This window comes from Dendrobates tinctorius, unplaced genomic scaffold (assembly GCF_039654945.1).
Source record: "Dendrobates tinctorius isolate UK_male_01 unplaced genomic scaffold, ASM3965494v1 ptg000057l, whole genome shotgun sequence".
Classification (NCBI taxonomy): Eukaryota; Metazoa; Chordata; class Amphibia; order Anura; family Dendrobatidae; genus Dendrobates; species Dendrobates tinctorius.
The window spans coordinates 12,501-39,489 of NW_027361725.1; the positions used below are offsets into that span (position 1 = coordinate 12,501).

The window sequence follows — 26,989 nt, forward strand, 5'->3', positions numbered from 1 at the left end:
CATTATACCGTATAAAGTAATATTTGGGGCCATTATACTGTATGGAGCATTACGTGGTGCCCATAATACTGTATGGAGGACTATGTGGTGCCCATAATACTGTATGGAGGACTATACTGTCTGCACTCACTGTGTGGAGGTGGCTGGCACCTTTAATGTGTTTGTGTCAGGTACAAAGAATTAAAAAAAGATTCGAAGAGACAGGAGATGTGTTTGACAAGCCCAGGTCCCACAGACCCCGCAAGACAACTGCTCAGGAGGAACGTTTGTTGGTTAGAAAATCCAAAGCAAGCCCCTCTTCCACTGCAGCAGAGCTTCAACAGGCCTGGTCACCTCAAGTCCCTGTGTCAACTAGAACAGTTTGTAGGATTCTGTCTCGAAATGGCCTCCATGGTCGAATCAGTGCCCAGAAGCCAGCACTAACAAAAAGGCAAATAAAAAAACGTGTGGCATTTGCAAAGTCCCACAGCCTGCTAAACAGACGGACGCTGTAAAAGTGGCAGAAGGTGGATTTCTCTGATGAATCTTCAGTAGAAATACACCACAGCCACCGCAAATACTGCAGGAGACCTACTGGAGCCTGTATGAATCCAAAATACACCCAGAAAACAGTTAAATTTGGTGGTGGAAAGATCATGGTCTGGGGTTACAGTCAGTATGGGGGTGTGCTAAACATTTGCAAGGTGGAAGGCAATATCAATAGCCTAAAATATCAAGAAGTATTAGCTACCTCTTATATTTCAAGTCATAAAAGGGGTCAAATTCTTCAGCAGGATGGTGCTCGATCTCATACATCCATCTCTACAACAAAGTTCCTCCAGGCAAAAAAGATCAAGGTGCTCAAGGACTGGCCAGCCCAGTCACCAGACATGAACATCATTGAGCATGTTTGGGGTAGGATGAAAGATGGAGCTTGGAAGACAAAACCAAAGAATCTAGATGAACTCTGGGAGGCATGCAAGACTGCATTCTTTGCTATTCCTGATGACTTCATTAATAAATTGTACGAATCATTGTTGAACCGCATGGATGCAGTCCTTCAAGCTTATGGAAGTCTCACAAAATATTAAATATGACTAATAGCACCACAACTTCATTCACCAATGTTACGCAAAAAATATATTTTTATTTTAAGTTGTTTGAATATCACATTACTTTCTGTGGCCGTCAAAACTTTCGTCTTGCCAAAATCTGACCATTCTGTGTCCATTAAATGATAAATTGGCATCAATGCAGAAATATTGATTTTCTTAACCTAAACCACATTTTGGAGGGATTCAACTTTCAAAAGAATATGGATGAATTTAACGTCAGGTTATAAGCTTTGATTTACATAACATGGATAAATGACATAACTTCTGTCAGGGAATGTACATCATATATAAGTATCTGTTTTCATCCAGGAGAGTGGAACAATTTTTTTCTCACTTGTCTGTCTGCAGTTTTTTTTTTTCTGAGCAGTTAATCATTTACAGGATCATTTAGTTCCCCATGTTACAGAATTGTAATGGAACTGTAAATATTGGATGTTATACTTAAGTATCCAATTTTTTTTTCTGCCACCCAGACTTGAATGGGCGAGTCTCAACCAATTGCAGAGCAATATGATTTTTTTTATCACACCGAATCAGTCTGAGAAAAAAAAAAAAAAAAAAGAAAAAATAATAATATAATGTTTCTCTGCGCGGCCTCATTGTTTATCAGTCAGTGTGCTATCTGATTTAAAAAAAAAAAAATCCACCCAAGCCTTATTTATATGCTTCACTGGAGAGTTGAATGAAATTTGCAGACTACTTCATAGTTATTAAGTGCCCAGCACTGGCATAAAAGATGATGATGTATGATGTACAGTTATATCCTGGCAGCTGTGGCGCCTCTTTTCTGCCAGTGCTGGGCACTTAACTATGAAGTAGTCTGCAAATTTCATTCAACTCTCCAGTGCTGCTTACCATTTACTACTGCTTCTGATCCCCTGTTCTGCAAGTCTCTAGTGCTGGCTACTTACTAATACATGCAGTTAGCAAATGCTGTAATTTTTTTTTTTTTTTTTAAGAAAGTACATGATTTGCATACACAGGAATATATCCCAGGTATGATGTACAGTTATATGATGGCTGCTGTTGCGTGCCGGCTGCTGTTGTACCTCTTATTTATACGCTTGTTTGCACGAGCATTGGACCACTGGATTGTCATTATTGGTTTATTATTTTCTACATTCCTATAAATGTAATAAAAATAAGTCATGAAAAACCTGTGTAAGTTATCTCAAATTTGGAAGTTATCCCCCGTCTTCTGGATAGGGGATGATCACTTTGTTGTGGATCTGACTGCGTGGACCCCCATGATCCTGGGAAACGTAGCTTTGAAGAGCACCATATAAATGGATCTTTGGTCGATCATACGCACTGTGGCGCCATTCACGCGTGGCTCTGCTGAGGAGGTTCTAACCCTTTTTTTGTTATAGAGTCAACCTCCTAGTGGCAGCAGCATACACCCATGGTTCCAGTGTCCCCCAATGAAGCGAGAGAGAAATTGAACTTTTTGGGCATAATGACTACCGTTACATTTGGAGGAAAAAGGGAGAAACTTCGAATCCTAACAACACCATCCCAACTGTGAAAAATGGGGGTGGCAGCATCATGTTGTGGGGTTGTTTTCCTGCAGGAGGGACTGATGCACTTCACAAAATAGATGGCATCATGAGAAAAGAAGATTATGTGGCAATATTGAAGCAACATCTCAAGACATCATCCATTAAGTTAAAGCTTGGGCGGAAATGGGTCTTCCATATGGACAATGACCAGAAGCATACTGCCAAAATGGTAATGAAGTAGGCTTTATACAGTCTGATCAGAATGTTAAACTTCATGTTCAGTTATATATATTTTTGCCTAGCGGCATTAGATCAATGTATGATTCTTGGAGATGCAATCTATGCTCTTTTTATTGAGGTAAGGCTACTTTCACACTTCAGTCTTTTGGAATCCGGCACCATGCGGCAAAAATTCTAAAAACCGGATCCGGCGATGTGTCTCGCCGGATCAGTTTTTTTTTCCCCATTGACTTACATTGGCGCCGCATGGACACGCGGCGCGTCCGGCTTTTGCTGGATCCGGCAAAAAGTGACGGTGCGGCATCTGGAAAAAACGTTACATGTAACGTTTGTCTGGCGTCATCCGGTTTTTTGTATAATGGAAGCCTATGGGTGCCGAATCCGTTGCCAGCCGTTAATTGACGGAATTCTCCCTTTTTCTCTCTCTCCCGTCCTATTACTTTAAATTTCAGAGATTGGTGACTGAAACTGATCAGTCAAAAAAAAAAAAAAAAAAAAAAAAAAAAGGATCCGATGCATCCGTTTGTTCTCAAACGGAAACGGATCCTTTTTTTAATCTTTGCCGTATTTCCATTGACGTAAAAAAAACTGAATTGTGAAAGCAGCCCAATAAAAAAACCTAAAACATTCTCTCTCTAATTATTCTAGCATTTGACAAATAATAATTATGGTAATCCAATTTGAACTAAAACGGGAAAGGTTTATTCTGATTTCATGTCAGATAATGAGAAAAACATGCATGTGTGTCTTTATATAGTGTATGTAAACTTCTGGTTTCAACTGTACCTGGTGCGTTGTTGCAAATAATGGCCATTGTCTACTTTAATAAAAGAGATATGCCATGCTATAAATGTTACTTTTCGTAATAAGTGTGGACAATCTGAAAATAAAACCAGGAAAATAAATATATTAGAATATTTCCTGGTTTGATTTTCAGATTGCCCACACTTGTGACAGTAATATTTATTAAATATATTATATAACATGTATAGTTAGTAATGGTGTTGGCACCTTTGAAATTGTTCCACAAAACCAGATCTATATATACACACACATCATAAAAGCACTCTTTGCTTACACCTGGCCCACAATATCATGTGTCTTGGGAGAAATTCATGATGTAAATGTCAAATCTACAGTCCAAATGTGCCTCGCTTACTTTTGAATACGGCATACAATTCTTACTTTAAACCAGGATCGGTTTCCCCATATTCGTCCAGATATGGCGCTGGGTAGAAGCAACCTCTTGTTTTCCATTCGATAAGAATAACTTTACATTCTCTAATCCTGGAAAATATAAGACGATACATGTCTAACCACAAAAATCGCCTGCTACTGCCTTCCCCTTTATAGATGCATGCTGCTGACTGTAGTCTGATAAAGTAAATGACTCACTTGAGGAATATACAGATTCCAGCCCCGCAGTGCAGAGCATGTGCTGTGCAGGCCCCCAGCTCGTCTCCATTCAGTTCTTCCTGACAACATGTGTTCTGAGAGCACAGTATGACCCCACACAGTAGACACAGCACAGGGTGTTTCCGTTCAGTTTCCTGGGATTTTGGGCACCTAAAAACATGACATGCACAAGTCATTTCATGACAAAAAAAAATAAAATTTGTGTTAAAATTTCACATAATTAAACTTATTAATATATTGTTATTTTCCCAAACTGCTGGCATTTCAGTCATACATTCAAAACATTTGGAGGTTCTACATCAAGAAAACCTGAAATCTTCTGGGAGAGCACAAGTTTGTCTGAAATGGGACAATAGCTGCAGATTTGAAAAAAAAAACCCAGTACATTGGTATTTTGCTTTAGGTCACGTTTTAAACACAAATCAAAAAGTTGTTTTTAGCTTTGACAATCCTTTTAAAAACTTTTCCAATTGTACCAACTACTTATGGAGATACAAAATACAAATTAATGAATAATGCTTAAAAATAAGAATTGCATTTCTGTATTGAACACAAAATCTGTTTCTAGTTGAATAGTGGAGGGTACAGGACTGTGGGTATATAACGTTTTGCACCTAGTCTTGAGCCTTAAGGTAGCAAAAAACAAACAAAAAAAAAAAAAACAAAAACAAACAAACACACTTGAGTCCCTTTCTAAGCCCCTGAAAACACACACACAAAAAAAAAAAAAAAAAAATCCTTCCTTCCTACACCTCTGGGTGGACTTGAGGTACTGAATAACGTCTAAGGTGTGAAATATGAGTACTCACCGTAAAATCCTTTTCTCCGAGACGCTCATTGGTGGACACAGATACTGTGGGTGTATGCTTTTGCCGCTAGGAGACTGACACTAAGTGAAAAAAAAGAGGTTAGTTCCTCCTCCGCAGTATACACCCTCGCCCCTATTGCGGGCGGAAATCAGTTTGGTGCCAAAGCAGTAGGAGGACAAAAAATCAGCCTTAATACAGGTACCACATGTCCAAAGGAAAACACCACCCTTATATCAAATAAGTAAACACATTCATTTAAACAAGAGCCAACTGGCTAATAGGGTGGGTGCTGTGTCCCCTAATGAGCGTCTCGGAGAAAAGAATTTTACGGTGAGTACTCACAAAAATCCATGTTTCTCTTTCGTCTCATTGGGGGACACAGATACTGTGGGACGTCCTAAAGCAGTCCCTGGGTGGGAGATTGACTCACTTATCCAAGCTACATGCACCTCCTGTTTAAAGGTGCGCCACCGTTGCTTGGAGACTCCTTCTACCCAGGCTTGCATCTGCCGAGGCCTGAGTATGGATATTATGTTTGGCAAATGTGTGCAGGCTGGACCAGGTTGCTGCCTTGCAAACCTGTTCTGTCGCAGCCTGGTGCCGAAGCGCCCAAGAGGCGCCCACCGACCGTGTAGAGAGTGCTGTGATCCCTGCCGGAATCGGCGTCCCTCTAATGCAGTAGGACTCCTGAATAGTCAAACGAATCCATCTGGCTATGGTCAACTTTGCGGCAGCGAGTCCCTTCCTGCGTTCTTCAGGGAGCACGAACAGCGTGTCCTTCTGAGGAAAGGGTGCCGTCCGTGACACGTACCTCCGGAGGGCTCTTACCGGGTCTAACGTGTGAAGAGCCTTCTTCCACACGGTGCACCGGTGCTGGACAAAATGAAGGCAAAGCAACATCTTCATTGATGTGACAAAGCGGACACGACCTTGGGCAGAAAAAGAGGGGCTGGTCTGAGGACCACCTTATACCTATGGAAAGTGAGGAACGGAGCTCGGCAGGATAGAGCCGCCAGCTCTGAAACCCGCCTGATGGAAGTGATGGCCACTAGGGGAACAACTTTCCAGGAAAGGTACCTCAAAGCGATATCCTGAAGCGGTTCCAATGGAGCTTCCTGCAGAACACTTTGGACGCCTGGGTTCCTTCGGCGCCATATAGGGAGGTATCAAGTGGGACACTCCCCGGATGAAAAGTTTTCACCTGCAAATTGGTAGCAACCCTGCACTGGAACAGGACGGATAAGGCCGACATTGGTCTCCTGCGGAAACCTGGGGCAAAGCCCGAGTCTAATGCTCTACCGACTGGAGAAAAACAAAGATGTTGGAGATCGAGAATCTTAGCGGAGAAACACCGCGGCCTCGACATCAAGCAAAGAACACCTTCCAGGTGTGGTGGTAAATTCATGCTGAAGCAGGCCTCCGGGCGCTAATCGTTGTACCGACCACCTTGCTCCCGAACCCTGCCTGGGTTAGAATCCAAGATTCAACGGCCCTGCCGTCAAACACAGGGTCCCTGAGTTCGGGTGGCAAATTAGCCCTTGAGACGGTAGATCTGGGCGCTCTAGCAGGTGCCCAGGAACATCGGCGAGCAGTTGCCTTAGATCTGCGTACCACGCTCGACGGGTCCAGTCTGGGGCCAGCAGAATCGCCGGCCCCCCTTCCGTCTTGATCCCTTTGCTGACTCTCGAGAGTAGTGGCAGTGGGGAAAATAGATATGGGAGGCGATACTGGTTCCCTGGTAGAACCAACGCGTCCACCGCGAATGCCTGCGGGTCCCTGGCCCGAGCGACACATGTGGGCACCTTGGCATTCACTCTGGAAACCATTAGGTCCACATCCGGAGCTCCCCACAGTTGACAAATCTGTTGAAAAACTTCGGGATGTAGAGACCACTCTCTGGATGCAAGACCCTGCCGGCTGAGGAAGTCTGCCGCCCAATTTTCCACGCCCGGGATGTGGACAGCCGAAATCACCGAGTGGTTTGCTTCGGCCCACTGAAGAATGTGCTCCACCTCGCGCATGGTTGTTCTGCTGCGGGTGCCCCCCTGACAAATTATGTAAACCACCACCGTGGCGATGTCCGATGGAATCCGGACGGGGCGGCCTGCTAGAAAGTGATGCAACTTCTGCAGAGCCAGCCGAATTGCTCGCATCCCCAATAAGTTGATCGGGAGGCCATGCCTCCTGTGGCGACCACCGTTTCTGGGTTGCGTGGTGGCGAAACACCGCGCCCCAACCGAGGAGACTGACACTGATTGTCATTATCAGCCCATGACAGAGAAGAACTGGTTATCCACCATCCGAACGACTGCCTGACTTGAGAGGACAGTTTGCACCGCCGATCGAGCGTGAAAGGATTCTTGTCCCAGGCTGACACGAGGCGTGCTGCAGGGGGTGAAAGATGGAACTGGACGAAAGTTATCGCTTCGATTGCTGCCACCATTTTCCCTAGGATCCTTATCGCGGATCGGATGGTATGAGGGACTGGTTGGCGTAGTGTCCGGACTCTCCCTGCCGGAAAGAAAAAACCATCTTGGAGGGTATCTGACAAATTCTATTTTGTAACCGGAGGACACCCAATTCTTTTACCCATGCGTCGTGAGCGATGTTGGCCCAGACATGGTGAAAACAGAGTAGGCGGCCGCCCACTTTGCTGGTGTCGTCTGGTAAAGACCTCGAGTCATTTGGCCGATGATCCTTAGGATCTGGGTCCCCTCGATCTGGCCTGTTGAGCACGCATTCTCCCCAATGGGTTGGCTCTATATGACCTGCCGCTCCCTATCCTGATTGGGGCGGCCTGAGGTGGCGGAATTGGGCCCCGTAGTCCACCCGGAGTCTTAACGCATGACCCCGGACCTGTCTCCTATTCGGGTCCCGGACCAGGCTGCTTAGCGGCCACCACCTGACCAATGCCGTCACGCCCGGCCTAGAATGGCCGGTGGCACTGCGAAAGGCCCGAAAACGTGCCTGAACCGGGTGACGAAAAAACGATTTAACCTTCTGTTGAGGGAGAAACCCGCTCTTTCCTCCTGTGGAGTCGGAGATAAATTGATACAAAAATTGGCGGCCGCACTGATAAGGCAGGGAAGTCAAGGACTTCTTGGAAGTAGAATCGGCCCGCCATGTCCTCAACCACAGGGCTCTTCAGATAGAGATTGCATTAGCGGCAGCAAGTGCTGAACAATTGGCCGCATCCAAAGATGCATTCAACGCATAATCTCTGGCTATCGTCATCTGACCTCCGAGATGTCTGCAGGTAGATCCTGCTCCTGCGCGACCTTGTTTAATGTTTCTGACTATGATATCATAGCCTTGGCTACCCAAGTTGCTGCGAACGAGGGAGCGAGTGCAGACCCTGACGCCTCATATACTGAATGACCTAGGCTCTCAATAAGGCAGTCCGTGGGATCCTTAATCGAGGAAACCCTAGGGACAGATAACAGGGTCTTAGTGGCCAGGCGTGAAACCGGAGGATCCACTATAGGGGATTCCATCCATTGTTTACGGAGGTCCGGAGCAAACGGATAACGTTTCGAGTGCCTTTTAACCCGAGAAAAATACAATTTTGGACGTTCTCTGTGCCGCTGCACTATGTCCTCAAACTCAAGGTGAGAGGAAAAAATTCTGTGCAGCCGCTTCACCAGTTTACATGCCACTTTACACCCTGTAGCCGCTGCGGTATCATCCTCAATCCCCAGGGTCTGATTGATGGCTTCTATGAGGCTGTCCACTGTTTCACGTGACCCTGGAGTGTCCAGGTCCATGGGCTCGTCTGAGTCGCAATCTGAGGTCTGCTCGCTATCAACCACTGGTGACTGGGAGCGAGAAGCAGATCTTACGGATGCCGAAGGCACCGGATGGACTGGGCGACACCGTGTGGATTCGTTTCCCCCGGGTCTGCCTGGAGTGAGGGTGGCCCCTGCAGGCCGGAGACTCCTGTGAGGTGGAGGTTCCCTCTAAAGGCGGCGAGACACTGTCGCTTCCCCTATCTGGGGCTTGAAGGGATTCTATTGGTCTCGTAAGCGACACCATGTACTGTGACAGTGATCGGACCCACTCTGGGGCATTTGACACATTGGTCGCGGTCGGATTCGCAGGCTTCGCATAAATGCTGCTCTGCGCCCGCGGAAACGCAGCCCGACAAGAGATGCATGCCGCGTAAAAGAACGTGTGCGTCTTTGCTTTTGTTCGGACATGCTGTATCTGTCCGCTGCTGGGGATATGGGGAGGAGGTAGCCTCTCGGGCAGCACTTACCCCAGTCCTGCGCTCCCCCCGTCGTGGATGCTTCCTTTAAAACGCGCGCCGACATCTGTGGCGCGCACCAGCCTGTAAAATCGCTCTAGGGGCGGTACTCCCACCTTGCGGCCTAGCCCGTGCTCCGAAGCCTCGATTTTTACCGCCGCCGAGTGCGGGGCGGGCTGCCGGAAGTGACACGCGGCCCAGTGTTCCTGTCCTGACGGATCCAGCCCTTCTCTTGCATGCGGCTGTGGGCTCCAGCCCGAAATCTTCGCAGGAGCCCTCCCCGACCCTCTCCTCACCGATGATCCTCTTCAGCCTGGATGCAGGTATGTGAGGGGGTCTTTGATAAAAAAATAGGACGGTGCAGGCACCCTAGGCTCCATCTAACCCCTTCAGGGGGTGAGGAGAGGGACCGTCCGCCACCTTGCAGCACCGCCGTCTAGCGTTGGTGGAGCAGTGGGGGCCGCACAGACTAGTCTTGTGCCTCTGTGCAAGCCCATGGTTTCAATACCTAGGGGTGGACAGGGCTAAGTCTGGCATAATGTCCCACGTCGCGGGAGAGGATACGTGGAGGGATACTCGCACGTGGTCGCCCGTTGATGGTTTGGGGAAATCGGATCCTTTCAATAGGATGCGTTGCCCCTGTCTTATCTTCATAAAATAAAAAACAAAGAAAAAAATAGATGTCTGGGGAAAAGTCCCAGAGATGTCCCTCGGTGCGGGAAAGGATACGCGGAGACGATACTCAACGCATGCTCGCCTGTTGATGGTTTGGGGAGATCAGACCCTTTCAATAGGATCCGTCGCCCCTGTCTCATCTTCATAGTAAACTAGAAAAAAATAGTCTGGAGAGATCCAGACTGTGTGTGCCTCCATAGGACACTAAGCAAAAAACTGATTTCCGCCCGCAATAGGGGCGAGGGTGTATACTGCGGAGGAGGAGCTAACCTTTTTTTTTTCCACTTAGTGTCAGCCTCCTAGCGGCAGAAGCATACACCCACAGTATCTGTGTCCCCCAATGAGATGAAGGAGAAAGGAAGGTCTACCTCTTGGGACCTATGGAAATGAGATGCTACCTTTGGCAAGTAGGCAGGGTTAAGTCTTAGAATAACCCCATCATCCAGTACTCTTGTGAAGGGAGGACCTGCTGATTAACCCCTTTACCCCCAAGGGTGGCTTGCACGTTCATGACCGGCCAATTTTTACAATTCTGACCACTGTCCCCTTTATGAGGTAACTCTGAAATGCTTCCATGGATCCCGGTGATTGAACGTTTTCTCGTGACATATTGTACTTCATGTTAATGGTAAAATTTCATTCCTTTAACTTCAGTTTATTTGTGAAAACACGGAAATTTGGCAAAAATTTCGCAATTTAACAACTTTGAATTTTTATGCCCTTAAATCAGAGCTATGGTACACAAAAAACTTAATACGTAACATTTCACATATGTTTACTTTACATCAGCACAATTTTGGAACCAAAAGTTTTTTTTTTGTTGTTAGGAAGTTATAAGGGTTAAAAGTTGACCAGCAATTTCTCATTGTTGCAACACCATTTTATTTTTACAGACCACATCACATTTGAAGTCACTTTGAGGGGTCTATAATAGAAAATTCCCAAAAGTGACACTATTCTAAAAACTGCACCCCTCAAGGTGCTCCAAACCATATTCAAAAAGTTTATTAACCCTTCAGGTGTGTCACAAGAATTTTTTTTTTTTTACATTCAAAAAAGAACATTTAACTTTTTTTCACAAAAAAATTACTTCAGGTCCAATTTTTTTTTTTTTTTTTTTTTTTAAGGCACCGAGAACCAAGTTAAGGTCCCATGATTCGAATGGGCTTTTATAGGGAGGCGCTACATGAGAAACTCCCTGAATGAACGTCTCCACCTGAAGTTTGGTGGCAATTTTGCGTTGGAATAGCACTGACAAGGCTAAAATTTGGTCCTTGAGCGAGCTAAGTGCAAAACCTGACTTTAATCCTCACTGAAGGAATTCCAATATGGCAGGAATGGAAAACACTACAGGGGATCGACCATGATCCTTGCACCACAAAAAGAAGGTTTTCCAGGTGCGGTGATAAATGCGCATGGACACGAACTTCCTAGCACTAATCATGGTGGAAATCATGTCGTGAGAAAACCCAGCCTGTGCTAGGACCCTGAGAGAGTAGATCCATCCGATCTGGAAGTCGCCGACGTCCGATCCATGCGATCTGGAAGTCGCCAAGGGACGTCGGCGACTAGTTGTACTAGTTCTGCGTACCATGCCCGGCCAATCTGGCGCGACTAGGATCCCTGATATTTCCTCTGCTCTGATCTTTTGGATGACCCTCGGGAGCAAGGGGAGAGGGGGAAAGATTTACGGGAGCCGGAACTGGTGCCACGGCATAACTAGGGTGTCCACGCCGATGGCGCCTGATCGCATGATCGGGCAACGAATCGAGGAATCTTGTTGTTTAGCCTTGAGGCTATGAGATCCACATCCAGAGTGCCCCAACGACGGCAAATCTGCTGAAAACCTTCTGGATGAAGAGACTACTCTCCCCAGGCAAGGGCTTGGCGACTGAGAAAGTCTGCTGCCCAATTCTCTATGTCCGGGATGAGGATCGCTGAGATGGGCGAACGGTTGGTCTAGGCCCAATGGAGGATGTGACTCACTTCGTGCATGGCCATCCTGGTCCGAGTACTCCCCTGACGGTTGATATACGCTACAGCTGTGGCATTGTCAGATTGGGTCCTGATGGGCAAACCTGCGAGGAGATGGTGGAAACTCAGTAGGGCTAATTTGATCACTCGTATCTCCAAGACGTTGATGGGGAGACGAGACTCCTGATTTGACCAACGACCCTGTGCTATGTGGTGACGAAACACCACACCCCAGAAGACTTGCGTCGGTGGTCACCATCAACCATCGTACTGGGAGAAAAGACCTCCCTTGACTCGGGGAGGATTTCAGTGTCCACCACTTGAGGGCTTGTCTGATTCGCAGGGACAGAAGGCACCGATGTTCCAGGGAAGACGAGTTCATGTCCCAAGTCAACAGCAAGGCTTGTTGCAAAGGGCAGAGATGGAATTGTGCGAATGGCACCGCTTCCATTGCCGTCACTACCTTTCCGAGAACTCTTATGCTGAAACGAATAGAATGAGAGACCGGATGGGAAAGAGTCCGCGCTGCTTGTTGCAAAGCTCGGGCCTTCTCTGGAGGGAGAATGACCAACCCACGGGAAGTGTCCAAGACCATACCAAAAAGGGAAATCTGCTGGACCGGTGTTGGCGATGACTTTTCGAAATTTATCTTTAGACCCAGGCGAGAAAGTGTATTTACTGTGATATCCACAGATTTCTTGCAAGCTGGAAGGGATGGACCCATGATTAGCAGGTCGTCCAAATACGGCAGTATCACCACTCCCCGAGCGTGGAGAATGGCCATGACAGCCATGGCCTTGGTATAGACCCTAGGGGCAGTGGCGAGACCGAAGGGCAAGGCAATGAACTAGAAGTGTTCTTGAATTGCAAAATGCAGGAACTGCTGAATGATAGGGGCTTTCCCTTTTGCATGGAAGAGACACCGACCGGAGGAATTCCATTCGGAATCGCCGTACTTTGACAAACTGATTTAACAGCCTGAGGTCCAGTATGGACCACATCGTTCCTTCCTTCTTTGGAACCACAAAAGGAAGGTTTGAATAAAAACCACTAAGGCTAAGGGCACACGTACCGGAACTCTCGCGGAAATTACCAAAATGCTAGCGTTCTCCAAGCGATCTGTAGCATCGCTTGGAGAACTAATTGACAGGTTGGTCACACTCGTCAAACAGTGTTTGACAAGTGTGACCAACTTTTTACTACTGAGGCCGCCTATGCAGCATCAAAAAATACTGTTATTCTTACCTTCCGACGTCCCGCGCAGGCGTTCCCAGTAATCCTTTGCGAAAATGCCCGCGATGACGTCCGTTCTCGCGGGATCGCGATGTCTCGCGGTAATTTGCGATGACGTCGCGCGAATGACCGCGAGACTTCGCGATCCCGCAAGAACGGACGCCATCGCGGGCATTTTCGCAAAGGATTACTGGGACCGGGAGCGTGGAGAGAGGCGGGAAGGCTGCGCGGGATGTCGGAAGGTGAGAATATCAATATTTTTTATTTTATAATTCTATTTTTTACAGGAATATGGTACCCAGAGCCCGGAGGACAGTCTCCTCTCCTCCGGACCGTGGGTACCATCCGCAATTGTTCTGCTTACTTTCCGCATGTTGTGCACAGCCACATGCGGAAAGAAAGCGGAACAATGCATTCCTATGGGTGCGGGATCGCCGCGATTCCGCAAAATAATGAGCATGCTGCGTTTACCGCGAAGCAATTCCGCCGCGGTAAAAACCGCAGCATTAGCACAGCATTGCGGAATCCCATAGGAATGCATGGGATGCTTATTTTTCGCGTTTTCGCGGCAAAATCGCGCGGTTAAAACTGCCGCGAAAAAAACGCCACGTGTGAACTCAGCCTGAACCATTCTGAATGACAGCAGATGGCCGCCTACTTTGTCGGTGTCAGCCGGATACCACAACAATGAAAAATGATGATGATTGACCTCATGGAGATCAACATCTGACACTGCGGAGACACCATCACGTGTTTCTCTTCATTGGAGACTTTCCTTCCCGTGGTTGTTCCTTCCCGGTGAAAGACCTGGCTAGTCATTGCTTGCGTTGGGATACCACAAGTCATTGAGTAGAGGATCTATGGGATCTGCTGCCTTAGATCCAGATGCTGGCGGCCTAGGTTTCCAAGAGCGGTTAGGTCTGAGAGAGAAATGGGAACCTCTGTCTCCACGCGGGGACCGACCTGATCTGGAAGAGAAGGTTGTGGAGGACCAGCTGGAGCTGTTGCGAAAAAAAGGTCTAAAAACTAGTCAGCTGTTGATTCCGAAAATGGCCGGGCAGCCCCTTGTTGGGGGAAGAAACCTGCCTTAGCCACTCAAGTCGCCGCAAAAGATGGGAAAAATGCCGTTCTTGAAGCTACAAAAACTGAACTGGCGAAGAAGCCAATGTGACGATCTGAGGGGTTTCTGACTGAAGACCCCTCAGAAACGGATCGAAGCGTTTCAGGAGCAAGGCACAATACAGGAGAATCCACCGAGGGGGACTGTAACCAATTCTTCAGCAGATATGGAGTAAAGGGGTATTCAGCCTCGATAAGCGGTTCACAGGGCAAAAGCCTATGTGGGTGGTTCCTACGTTTCTAGACCATGTCCTTCAACTCCAGATGGCTGGCAAATACCCTGCATTCACGTTTAGTCTTCTTAAAGGAGATAGTGTTCCGGAGCGGGAATATTCTCCTCGTCCAACGTCAGAAACTTGTTGACCGACTCTGTCAAAGAATCAAGCGATTCATGGACATTTGGGGAAATCTGAGGGACTGACGTGTCAGACTTGAATTCAGAGACATGTTCTCTGCAAACATTAGGAGAGGGAGAGCGAGAGACAGAACTCGCAAATTCTGAAACGCAAGCTTGACTAGGGGACGCGTCATTGGTCCGCTTTCTAGAGACCCGAGGATCTCTTGAACGAGCACGATCCCTGCAGGCAGACGGTTCCCGGCCGTCGCCAAAGCCCTCCTCGGGCGGTAAAGACGCGTTCTGACTTAAAGAGGATTCCAGGAGGAGTCTATAGCCTTGGTCAGTGACTCCACAGACTGTGACAAGGACACAGCCCACACAGACTAAACGCAGGGAGCACCTTGCAGCGGCGGGCGTTTTAGCACAAGCCAGGTCGCAATCCGTGCATAGCGGATTAGTCTGGGTACTTGGCAAGGCAGTCTTGCAAGAGGTACCAGCGGTAAAGAACACGGTGCGCTACTTAATAGCCCCCTTTCTGCTTCCTTAGACTGAGACATAGTGCCCGTGAAAGGGTTACAAGCAGAGCCTGGGCTGCAGCTGCAGGGAATGTGCAGCGAAGGGGTTAAGCTTTGCTCTGAGGCAGATGCAGCTTACCTGCGTTCCTGATGCGGTGTCCCTGGGAGGAATAACTGTGGCCCTGTAGCGTCACCAGGTGTTGTCCATCTGTGCGCGCACCCCCCGCAGCAGTCCCACAGCCCGAGGAGCAGAGAAGGGGTTAAGGATATGGCCCCTGAGACTAGAAGGGCGCCTCTCGTACAGAGGGAGAGGCGCCAAAGACGTGGGCGGCAGCGCTAACGGTGGGCGGCGCTATGTAAATTGTGGCCTAGTAGGCCGAAAAAGCCGGGGACTAAATTTTTGGGCCTACCCCGCAGCGAGCGCCGGGTGAAGGGGGGAGCGGAGGGCCGCGCCGGGAACCGGTATGCCGCCGCTGAGACTCGGTCAGCGCTTCTCCCAGGGACCAGAACCCGACCCCATACCTCCAATCTGGTGCTCGCACCATCTGCGCTGTCCAGGAGCCTGCAGGTTTCATCCCATCTCAGGTTCTGAGGTAAAAAAGCTCCCGGGCGATGTAGCAGAGCCGGAGAGGTTGTTACAGGGGTATTGCTCAATCAGTCCACCCCATGGGCAGGGGGACGGAGAGCTATGGGGCTGATTTAGGGCATCCGAAAGCACTGGTCAAGTCTTCTCAGTGCGTTCAATGCGCTCGCCCTCGTATCCGTGTGGGGTACAGTGACCGTAAAGGAACCATCGCCAGAAGAATCAGCTCCAGTCGTCGCAGGAAAGTGTAGGGGGAGGTATACTCCGCTTGCATGTTGTCGGGGGAGAGTGGGCCGTAGAAAGGAACCGTCGCCCCCTTCACTCCGTTAATTAAAAAATAAAATAAAAACGGTGGGTGTTGTGAATTCTCTTTCTGGCATCCCTCTGGTTATTACTGGAGGTAGTGGAGCTGGTCAGATTGACAGAGGGGTTGCGAGTTCTCTTTCTGGGCTCCTCTGGTGGTTACTGGAGGTAGTGGAGCTGATCTGATTGACAGAGGCTTGCCACCTGATATGAGGATGACGATTGGAGATCTGGGGTTTCAGATTGGGATTTAAGACAGCCGACTCCCTCTATCCCTGCTGGCGATTTTCTTCCTGTGCCTTCAGAGGTCTGATGTCTCCTGCTCTGTCCCTGCATGGTTCAGCTAAGTGGTTCATTTGCTTTTCTGTTTGCATTTGATCTGGTTTTGTCTCTCTGCTTTGTGCGGGTCAGCCAGCTCCGGCTGGGGCTGTGCTGAATCACCGCCCATATGTAACTGCTTGTGCCAGTTTGTTTTGTCCCCTGTTGTATTGGTCTCTTTTTGCTTTGCTTTCAGAATATACCAGAGTGCTGATATAGTGGGGGCAAAGTCGTGCGACTTCAGTGTTTTTTGTGCATCAGACGTGTTGGACCTTTTGCAGGGTTTTTTGCGTGATTGCAGACAGTGTCTTTCCTTTCCTGTCTAGTCAGTGTGGGCCCCATCATTTGCTCAGTCTATTTTCCTACCTGAGTTTGTGTTTTCACCTTGTCTCACCAACAATATGTTTGGGGGCTATTCCTTTGGGGTCTGCTCTGGGGCAGTTTAGATTTCCCCTTTCTTGCTTTAGGCTTAGTTAGCTCTCCGGCTGTGTCGAGGCGTCTAGGATCATCGTAGGTACGCTCCATAGCTACTGCTAGTTGTGTGGATAGGATTAGGGGTTTGCAATCCGCTTAGTTACCAACCTCTCTGGTTTTCTGTGGCTTAGCCTGGGCCTGCTATCCTCCTCGATGACCCATTCCTAACAGGTGGGTTCTGAAGCGAGACCCAAGTGCCTCCTGCAGACACCTGGGGAATTCCCAGCCAGTGAGAGGGTGTATACTGCAGGGGAGGAGTTAACTTTTTTCTGTGTTTACTTAGTGTCCTCCTAGTGGCAAGCAGCATAACACCCACTGTCTGTGTCCCCCAATGAGGAGTAGGAGAAAATCGTAGTTACTTACCGTTAACGGTAGTTCTCTGAGCCCATGACGGCACCGCGGATCCCCTCTCTCCGTGGAGCAGTCATGGGGGAAAGAGAAATCATTTTTCCACAAACATGATCTTTTAGTCCCCAATTTTTTTTATTTTCCCAAGGGTAACAGGAGAAATTGGACCCCAAAAGTTGTTGTCCAATTTGTCCTAAGTACACTGATACCCCATATGTGGAAGAAAACTACTGTATGGGGACACGTCGGGACTCGAAAGGGAGGTAGTGACGTTTTGGAATGCAGACTTTGATGGAATGGTCTGCGGGTGTCATGTCGCGTTTGGAGAGCCTCTGATGTGCCTATACTGTTGAAGCTTCCCACAAGTGACCCCATTTTGGAAACTAGACCCCCCCACGGAACTTATCTAGATGTGTATTGGGCACTTTGAAACCCCAAGGCGTGAAAATAAAAAAAATATTTTTTTTCCCCCCTTAAAAATTATATCTTTGCACCCAATTTTTTATTTTCCTAAGGGTGACAGGAGAAATTGGACCCCAAAAGTTGTTTTGCAATTTGTCCCGAGTAGGCTGATACCCCATATGTGGGGGTAAAACACTGTTTGGGCGCATGGCAGAGCTTGGAAGGGAAGGAGCACCATTTGACTTATTCAACGCAGAATTGGCTGGAATTGAGATCAGACGCCATGTTGAGCTTGGAGAGCACCTGATGTGCCCAAACAGTGGAAACCCCCCAATTCTAACTCCAACCTTAACCCCAACACACCCCTAAACATAATCTCAGCCCTAACCCTAATGGGAAAATGGAAATAAACACATTTTTCCGTAACTAAGGGGGTGGTAAAGGGGGGGGGGGTGATTTACTATTTATAGAGGGTTTTTATGTTTGGCAGCTGTCATATGCTAAGGCTAGCTTCAGACTAGCGTTTTGGCCCGCAGCCCACGGCCGCCGCTAAGCCCTGCCCCCTGCCGCACCCCCTCTGGTCATCTCCTCATAGTGTTGCACATCGCTGCATGCGATCTGCACACCCTATCTTTAGCATAGGGTGCGCAGACCGTGCGCTAGTAGGATTTTGCGTGCGCTGCGCCCTTTGACGGTGCGCCGAACGCACCATGTTGCATTTTTGTGCGCTCGGAGCACCGTCAAAAGGGCACAGCGCACGCAAAATCCTACTAGCGCACGGCCAGCGCACCCTATGTTAAAGATAGGGTGTGCAGATCGCATGCAGCGATGTGCGACACTAGGAGAAGACCGGAGGGGGCAGGGCTTAGCTGCGGCCGTGCGCTGCGGGCCAAAACGCTAGTCTGAAGCTAGCCTAAAAGATGCTTTTTATTGTAAAAATGGTTTTTGCATCAACACATTGAGACCTATAATTTTTTACATATTTTGACCCACCGAGTCATGTGAGGTCTTAGTTTTTGCAGGACGAATTGACGTTTTTATTGGTGCCATTTTTGGGCACGTGACATTTTTTGATCGCTTTTTATTCCGATTTTTGGGACGCAGAATGAACAAAAACCAGCATTTCAAGAATTTCTTTTGGGGGGGTGTGTTTACACCGTTCTGTGTGCGGTAAAATTGATAAGCCGGTTTTATTCTTTGGGTCAGTACGATTACAGTGATACCTCATTTATGTCATTTTTTTATGTTTTTGCACTTTTACGCAATGAAAACAATTTTATATAAAAAATTATTTTTGCATAGCTTTATTCTGCGAGCTATAACTATTTTTTCGCTGATGACGCTGTGTGGCGGCTCGTTTTTTGCAGGACAAGATGACGTTTTCAGCTGTACCATGGTTATTTATATCCGTCTTTTTGATTGCGCGTTATTGCACTTTGTTCGGCGGTATGATAATAAAGCATTATTTTTTGCTTTGTTTTTTATTTTTATTTTTTAAGGGGTTCGCTAAAGGGGTTAACTAATGGGACATTTTTATAGGGCGGGCGTTACGGACGTGGCGATAATAAGTGTACTTTATCAAAAATGAATTAGGGAATTTTTTTTTTTTTTTAATTTCTTATTTAGCGATTTTTTTTTTTTTATAAACTATTTTTACACTTTTTACTTTATTACACTGTCCCAGGGGGGACATCACTGTCATGTGTGAGATCGCTGATCTGACACGTCACAGATCGCTGTGACAGATCAGCGATCTGGCACAGGCACTGCAGCAGGCTTCCTCATGCCTGTGCTCTGCAGGCCCCCGCTGCCATATTGGATCCGGGGACCTGCAGGGAAGCACGGAGGGAGCCCCCTTCCTGCCGATGCTTCCCTAAACCCCCGGTACACTGCGATCGTGTTTGATCAGTGTGCCAGGGGTTAACGTGCCGGGGGTGATAATCAGCTGACACCCGGCCGTGAGCGCCGCTGATCGCTATGACGGTTAATAATAGTTTTAGATCGCTGCGGACTGTTAGCACTATTTACAATTTTTCACACGTTATCGCTGTCCCTGATGAGGCTCACAATCTAAATTCACGATCAGTATGTCTTTGGAATGTGGGAGGAAACCCATGCAAACACGGGGAGAACATACAAACTCCTTGCAGATGTTGTCCTTGGTGGGATTTGAACCTAGGACCCCAGAGCTGCAAGGCGGCAGTGCTAACCACTGAGCCAATGTGCAGCCCTACTGATAAGGCCTGTATGTTGCGTACTTTCTGGGCTGATGTTAAAGCCACAAGGAGAACAATTTTGAGTGATATCTTGATAGGGACAGAATCTAGAGGCTCAAATGGAGGACCTGTTAGCACTGATAGGACCAGATTTAAATCCCAAGTAGGAAGCTTCTGACTGACTATCGGTCTAGATCTTGCAGAGGCCCTGATAAAACGTGCTATCCACGGGTCTCCCGCTATATCCGGATAATAAAGTGCTCCCAGGGCTGATACCTGTACTTTTAAAGGTGCTGACTTCCAGGCCCCGTTCCAGTCCCTTTTGTAAGAACTCAAGAATTGCAGTGATGGAGACCCAATCCTGGACTCTTGCCCCTGAGGTGGACAAGAATTTTTTCCAGGTCTTACCATAAGCTTTTGTGGTGACAGTTTTCCTACTGTTTAATAGTGTAGAAACCAAATGGTCTGAAAAAACTCTTCCTCTCAACAGTGCCCCTTCAAATTCCATGCTGTTAAATGAAGGTTCGCTTCTGAGGGTGGAACACCGGTCCCTGGGAAAGAAGGTCCGAAAGTACCAGCAGAACCCAAGGTTCCGTGATCAATAGCATCCTCAGACAGGAGAATAAAGGTTTTTTTGGTCATAAGGGGGCTATCAATATTAATCTTGTTCTGTCCTCCCTGACCTTCCGTAGAACCACCGGGCTGACAACAGTTGGGGGAAAGGCATATGCCAGGCTCTGAGTCTACGAAATCATGAAAGCATCTAGGGTCTGAGGATTCCCCCTGGGATGTAGAGAACGAAGAGCTTCTACGCTGTTGATGTTGGCCAACAAATCTATTACTGGGTGCTCCCACATTCCCACGATCTGCTCAAAAATGGACTGTTTCAGAACCCATTCGCCCTGTTTCAATTGAATGTGGCTCAAAGTCTGTCTTCTGATTTTCCACCCCGTGAATGTGTAATGTGGTCAGGGACAGAAGCTTGCTCTCTGCTAGTCTGAAAATCTGGGAAGTTGCATCCATTAGGATCTGGGACCTGGTTCTCCCGATTGTCCAAAACCATCCGGACATGATGACCCGGCAGAACATGTAGAAAATCTGACAGTGCGTGACCCACTGTCCAAAGCTTTCTGGTTTGAGGATGCCTTGAGCTCTCGACCTCTCCACACCCCCTGAGTAATCTTGTCGCCCAGGTGAGCCCCCCAATCCCGTGGGGCTTGCGTTGGTGGTGAATTAGGAGTCGGCACTCCTGTTTCTGAGAGTCCAATATTAAGGCCAGGTTCACATAGCGTTAACTAGCCCTATCAACGCATAGCGTTGACGGGCTGCGTTAACGCTATAGCATAACGCGATATGCGTTATGCTATACCGCTAGCTCTGATGATTTATCAGCACTAGCGGCGACATGCTATACCACTAGCACTGATGAATCATCAGTGCTAGCTTTGACGGAGCCTCAGACGCGGCAGGCCGCGTCCGAGGCTCTGTCAGTGCTTAACGGCACATCGCGAACGCGTGCCGCTTTACGGCATACATCGCGATGTGCCACACAATGGTGGTGTATGGCAGCGTTAACGGACTGCCATAGCAGTGAGAACCCAGCCTAACCCCAGGAATTTCTGTACGGTGCTTGGCCCTATAGCCTGGATTTTGTTAGGTTTAGAAGCCAGACCAGATCTACTAGGGTATGCACCACTCTGTCCAGCTGCTCCTTGCAGTGTTGAACAGAGTTGCTTGCTATCAAGAAATTGTCCAGATAGGTGACTAACAAAATGTCCTGTTCCCTCAGATGAGCCATCTTTTCTGCCACCAGTTTGGTAAACAACCTAGGGGCTATTGATAGTACCAAGGCGAGGGCTCTGAACTGAAATTCCCTTATCTACCTTTTATGGAAACAGCTAGCCTGAGAAACCTCTGGGATTCTTTGTGAATGGGGACATGATAGTATGCATCTCTGAGATCTAGAACAGTCATGAAACAATTTGGAAACAGAACTTTAATGGTCGATATTATTGATTCCATCTTTAATTTCTGTACTCTCACATATCCATTTAGCCTCCGTAAGTTTATAATTGTCCGATAGGACCCATCCCGGTTTGGTCACCAGGAATAATGGGGAGTAGAATCCCTTCCTCTTTTCCAGGGGAGGGACTTCCTGAAGAATGGATTTCTTGACGAGGTCCATAACCTCGCATTCCAGGGCTGTTAGTTCCTGTGGGGAGATCTCAGGGGAGTTATGACAAAGTTCTGGAAGGGGTAGGGAGTGGAAGTCTATCTGAAGCCCTGTCCTGACCAGATTCAGTATCCAGGGGCTGTTCGAGATTTTCTCCCAGGCCGGAAGGAAATGGGATAATATTCCTCTCCACCCAGGAAAGACCATCACTTTGGAATTTCTTCCAGAGATAAAAATCCTCAAAGAGGAAACTGCTATCCTTCCTTTTCCCGTCATCCCATCTATTCTGTTCCCTCAGGGGCTTTCTATGAAAGAATTTTCTGTTCCGAAAGGACTAAGTGATCCCCTGTTTTTTGAAGGCTATCGTTCAGTGTTTCCCCAAATAAAAATCTTCCATCACATGGGATTGAGCATAGTTTAAGTTTAGTCTGCAAGTCTCCCGGCCAGTACTCGAGCCAAAGTGCTCTACGGGCCGCATTTGAGAGGGCCGCAGACTTGGACTTAAACCTGGCTGAATCACATGATGAGTCTGCTAAGAAAGCTGCCGCACCCCGAATAAAGGGAATGGATTCCAGTACTTAGTCCCTGGGTACCCCGTCCTGAAGCAGTTTCTCTAACTGATCCACCCATATTATAAGGGATCTGGAAGCACAGGTAGCTGCTATGGCAGGCCTAAGATTACCCCCAGCTGATTCCAAAGCCCTTTAAGGAAGGTGTCAGCTTTCTTATCCAGGGGGTCTTTCAATGTGCCCATGTCCTCAAAGGGGAAAGCAAAATTTCTTAGAGGGCTTGGCCACTGCGACATCAAGCTTTGGGGCTTTATCCCATGATGTCGATGCCTCATCCTCGAAGGGGTACTTCTTGTTAAGGAAAGTTACCGACGAGTTTCCTGTCGGGTTTCTCCCACTCCTTCTTGATTAAGGCCTGGATGTTTTCGCTTAAATGAAAAAAAAAAAAAAAAAAAAAAAAAAAAAAAAAAAAAAAAATGTCCTGCACAGTTTTGTCAGGGCAATGTTCTACTACTCCCATGGTAGATCTCACTGCTTTTACTAGGGCATCTACTTCATCTAAGGGAAAGCAGTGACGCCCCCTCCCCTTATCGTCGTCCGAAGAGGAGGAGTCTGATACACCTGAGCTTATGCCCCCGGAGCTAGAGGAATTGGACTGAGAATATACGATGCTTTCCCTCTTCCTAACCTTATCCCCCTGTTTGAGGGACTTAAAGGTTCTTTCGACCTCCGTAATTAAGGATCTTAATTCAGAGGGGAAGTCTGGGGTTTCCTTGCATAGCACTTGTTCTATGCAAGAGTCACAAAGCTTCTTATCCCAGGATGTAAGTAATGCTTTGTCGCACATGGGGCACCATCTGTGCTTCATTTTCCCAAATTACAATGGTGAACTTTCACGAAGATCACTCACCCATCAGACGCAGGTCCCGATTCTGGAGGCGGGGTAGGATCTAGTAAAGGGCTTCTTGGAGATGGTGATTTGTCCATCGTGCCAGAATTTCTGCTGCGCTGTGTAGAGTGGCTGCTGGATCGTCCACGACTCTTGTCTGCAGAAGGGTGTCTTATGTGACTTTTGTTGCTGCTTTTGATGGTGGTGCTGCTGCTACTGCCCTACATGATTCACAGGGACTGCATGCAGCAGGAGAGTCTGCACACTTTCCCCTTATTGAATTTGCTGCCCAGGGTCCAGCGATCACCTGCGGTCTGCCCCTCCTCCTGCGGCCGCGCCACCAGGGAGCGCATCAGCTGCACATGTGTCGGCAGGGGACTCGGAAGCCCAGCTTTACTTCCAGAGCAGCAGCCATCTTTCACCTTCAGGTGCCCACGCTGACGGCACAAACCCCCCCCCCCCGGGAACCCAGAATCCCCTTCGTCCTCTCCGTAGCAGCAGCCGCACTCCCCCCCCCCCCCCCGCTCACCCTGCAAGACCCCTTGGTCCCAGCGGTGGCGGTCTCAGGCCCTGCACCAGCTGCGGAAGGGGCCTCCCCTGGATCTTCATCCAGCAATCTTCTCAGGTACTGCAGAAAAGCTCAAGGTTCCCAGTCAGGGACAGGAAACCACCTGATGCAAGGGAGAGGTACCAACCTTTTATCTGTAGGTTCCCTGTCCCTGAAGCACGGATCCGCTCTCTCCGTGGTGCTGTCAACAAGCAATCGGGATAACCACAGCCTTGAAAGCATTAAGAAAAGACCATTCAAAAATTTGGGAGAGATTCACAAGGAGTGGACTGCTGCTGGAGTCATTGCTTCAAGAGCCACCATACACAGACGTATCCAGGACATGGGCTACAAGTGTCGCATTCCTTGTGTTAAGCCACTCATGACCAATAGACAAGCCAGAAGCATCTTGCCTAGGACAAGGAGAAAAAGAACTGGACTGTTGAGCAGTGGTCCAAGGTGTTGGTTTCAGATAAAAAAAAAGTACATTTTGCATTTTATTTGGAAACCAAGGTGCTTGAGGTCTAGTGTGAAGTTTCCACAATCCGTGATGGTTTGGGGAGCCATGTCATCTGCTGGTGTAGGTCCACTGCGTTTTATCAAGACCAAAGTCAGTGCAGCCGTCTACCAGGAAATTTTAGAGCATTTCATGCTTCCCTCTGCCGGACAAGCTTTTTGGAGATGGAAATTTGATTCTCCAGCAGGACTTGGCACCTGTCCACACTGCCAAAAGTACCAATACCTGGTTTAAAAACAGTATCACTGTGCCCGATTGGCCAACAAACTCACCTGACCTTGACCCCATAAAGAATCTATGGGGTATTGTCAAGAGAAAGATTAGAGACACCAGACCCAACAATGCGGAGGCTGCTATAAAAGCAACCTGAGCTTCCATAACACCTCAGCAGTGCCACAGGCTAATCGCCTCCATGCCACGCAGCATTGATGCAGTAATTGAGGCAAAAGGAGCCCCCAACCATGTATTGAGTGCATTACTGAACATACATTTCAGTAGGCCAACATTTTGGATTTTAAAATCATTTTTCAAGCTGGTGTTATAAAGTATTCTAATTTACTGAGATAATGACTTGGGTTTTCATTGGTTGTAAGCCATAATCATCATCATTAACAGAAATAAACACTTGAAAAAGATGACTCTGTTTGTAACGACTATATAATATAGGAGTTTCACTTTTTGTATTGAAGAAATGAAATTAACTTTTTGATGATATTCCAATTTTGTGAGAAGCAGTGTATTAATGCAGCTTCTTTGACGTTCCGCATGATGGTGATGCTCCTGGGACTGAAAACCTCGTCTACCCCACAGTGACAACCACCACAGCTCAGCCCTTGTACGTAGAGTTAAATTTTATACTGTAATTGGAATGTTGGGCTGAGCATTGCTAAGACATTGTGTCCTATACCTGAAGTGGGAAGCTTGATTGAGCAGAACGCTGTAATCGTCTGGCAGCTCTGTCAGGCAGTTGAGACTTCTTGGGTACCTGCAGCAGATGAGTGATTGTCTGTTATTCGGCAAAGTGATTTCTGGATATTCTGATCTTATACAATGTTCTGTGCCACAAGATAGTGTATCAGAGGTTATGCTAATCCTTTTACTGTGATACTGTAAATGCCAATATATAGATTTTTATATTAATGGGTGACACCTCATTCACTGTCAGAGTTGCAGCCTTTAAAAATAGACATCTGGCTTCAGAATTCAAGAATTGGCTGTAAATTAAAAATGCATGTGACGTACGACTCCTAGAAAGGGCAAGCTTTGGCCGATCATGCATGCTTCCTCCAAAAACCTGCTTCATACACAAGAATTAGAACGCAGGTCATTAATGCCACAATCTTAGCGTCAATGCACACGCCAAAGCCATTGCCCTGATTCTTTTCATAGATTTTTTTATATATTACAGAGATAGAAAATTTTGGGTTTGAAATATAAAACATTAAAAAAAAGCACAGTTCACCCTGTGTGGATGTACGAGTGATAGGCAAAACACTACTGGATGGCACATGGAAGTGGGAATGGAGCTGACCAGTCCTTGCCTTGCATTACAAGTTGCCAAAACTCGATGGTGCAGTGACTTGGTTTGGGATTTTAAATAATGCAACCACTATTTCAAGTAGACATCAAAGGGCGCACATATTTTGGAATAAGATAAAATTAGTTACCATGATAGTGCCGACACATGTCTATCATCCACTGGGAACAGTGATCGCTAATGCAAATCCAAAATCAGATCATGTTGAAGTGAATGTTACACTGCTGCAGTACACAGGACAGACATTACTAGGCTGTAAGTAAACAACGAACAAGAAGCTGCAGCCCCTTTAAACAGCCGATTTTTGGGGGGCACCAGAAACCAATTTAGATCCTGAAATGCACTGAAAATTTGGTGATTGTACTGAAATCGTTCTAGACGTAGTCTAACCTGATTGCACTACTTTCACCAGTAAGGACGCCTAGGACATCTGGGTCCGATCCCCACCTAGAGAACAGAAGGAGAGACAGTTGTGACAGCTGCAGACTGGTAACTGCCCAGACTAAATCTGCTCAGTCGTAGTCTATATTTCATGCAATGTGTGTTATGTCTGATGGAGATTTCATTTATTTATACCTCATCAGGCACAGTCTTGAGAATGGTGTACTCTCTACAATACTCTCCGGGGCGGCTTAGGAAAAAAAGATTACTGTAGCCAATATAGGAAGCAGTGTGCACTTTAGTACATTCAGACATAACTATGTCACTAATATTGACTGGATTTAGTGACAACATACCAGTCCGAGGCCAAAGATTCAGCCTCTGCAAGCACAATGGATCTGTACGGACAAACCTGGGGCCGCTCTGCAAGCTCCTGGCCCTTACACAACGCCAGCTTGCAGATGCAGTTTACTGTGTGATAGCTTGTGTGTAGTACAGAAGTATTGCACAAACCGCACCTCTGAATAAGTGGTTTCACAGTGTCCCAATACTCGTGGAAAAGGGCAAACAAGTTAGTAGGTAGAGAGAGGTAGCTGCACAGAGCCTCCAGCTCTTCTTCTGGAGCAGCTGCAAAAGAA

General features: G+C 47.4%; 1 protein-coding gene across 3 annotated transcripts in view; it reads right to left on the reverse strand.

Annotated features, from left to right (window-relative positions):
• Positions 1–3,967: 3,967 nt before the first annotated feature.
• The window catches only part of UBR1 (ubiquitin protein ligase E3 component n-recognin 1), a 361,652-nt gene continuing 338,630 nt past the window's right edge, over positions 3,968–26,989 (reverse strand). For 2 of the 3 annotated variants that reach the window (XM_073577632.1, XM_073577631.1), the window contains 5 exons: positions 26,870–26,978; positions 26,361–26,417; positions 25,341–25,418; positions 4,229–4,399; positions 3,968–4,120 (listed from right to left, as the gene is read on the reverse strand). In XM_073577632.1, the coding sequence (XP_073433733.1) occupies positions 4,015–4,120; positions 4,229–4,399; positions 25,341–25,418; positions 26,361–26,417; positions 26,870–26,978 (521 nt within the window). In that variant the 3' untranslated portion in view covers positions 3,968–4,014. The remainder of the gene's footprint in view (positions 4,121–4,228; positions 4,400–25,340; positions 25,419–26,360; positions 26,418–26,869; positions 26,979–26,989) is intronic. The other variant, XM_073577633.1, reaches the window with a different exon arrangement.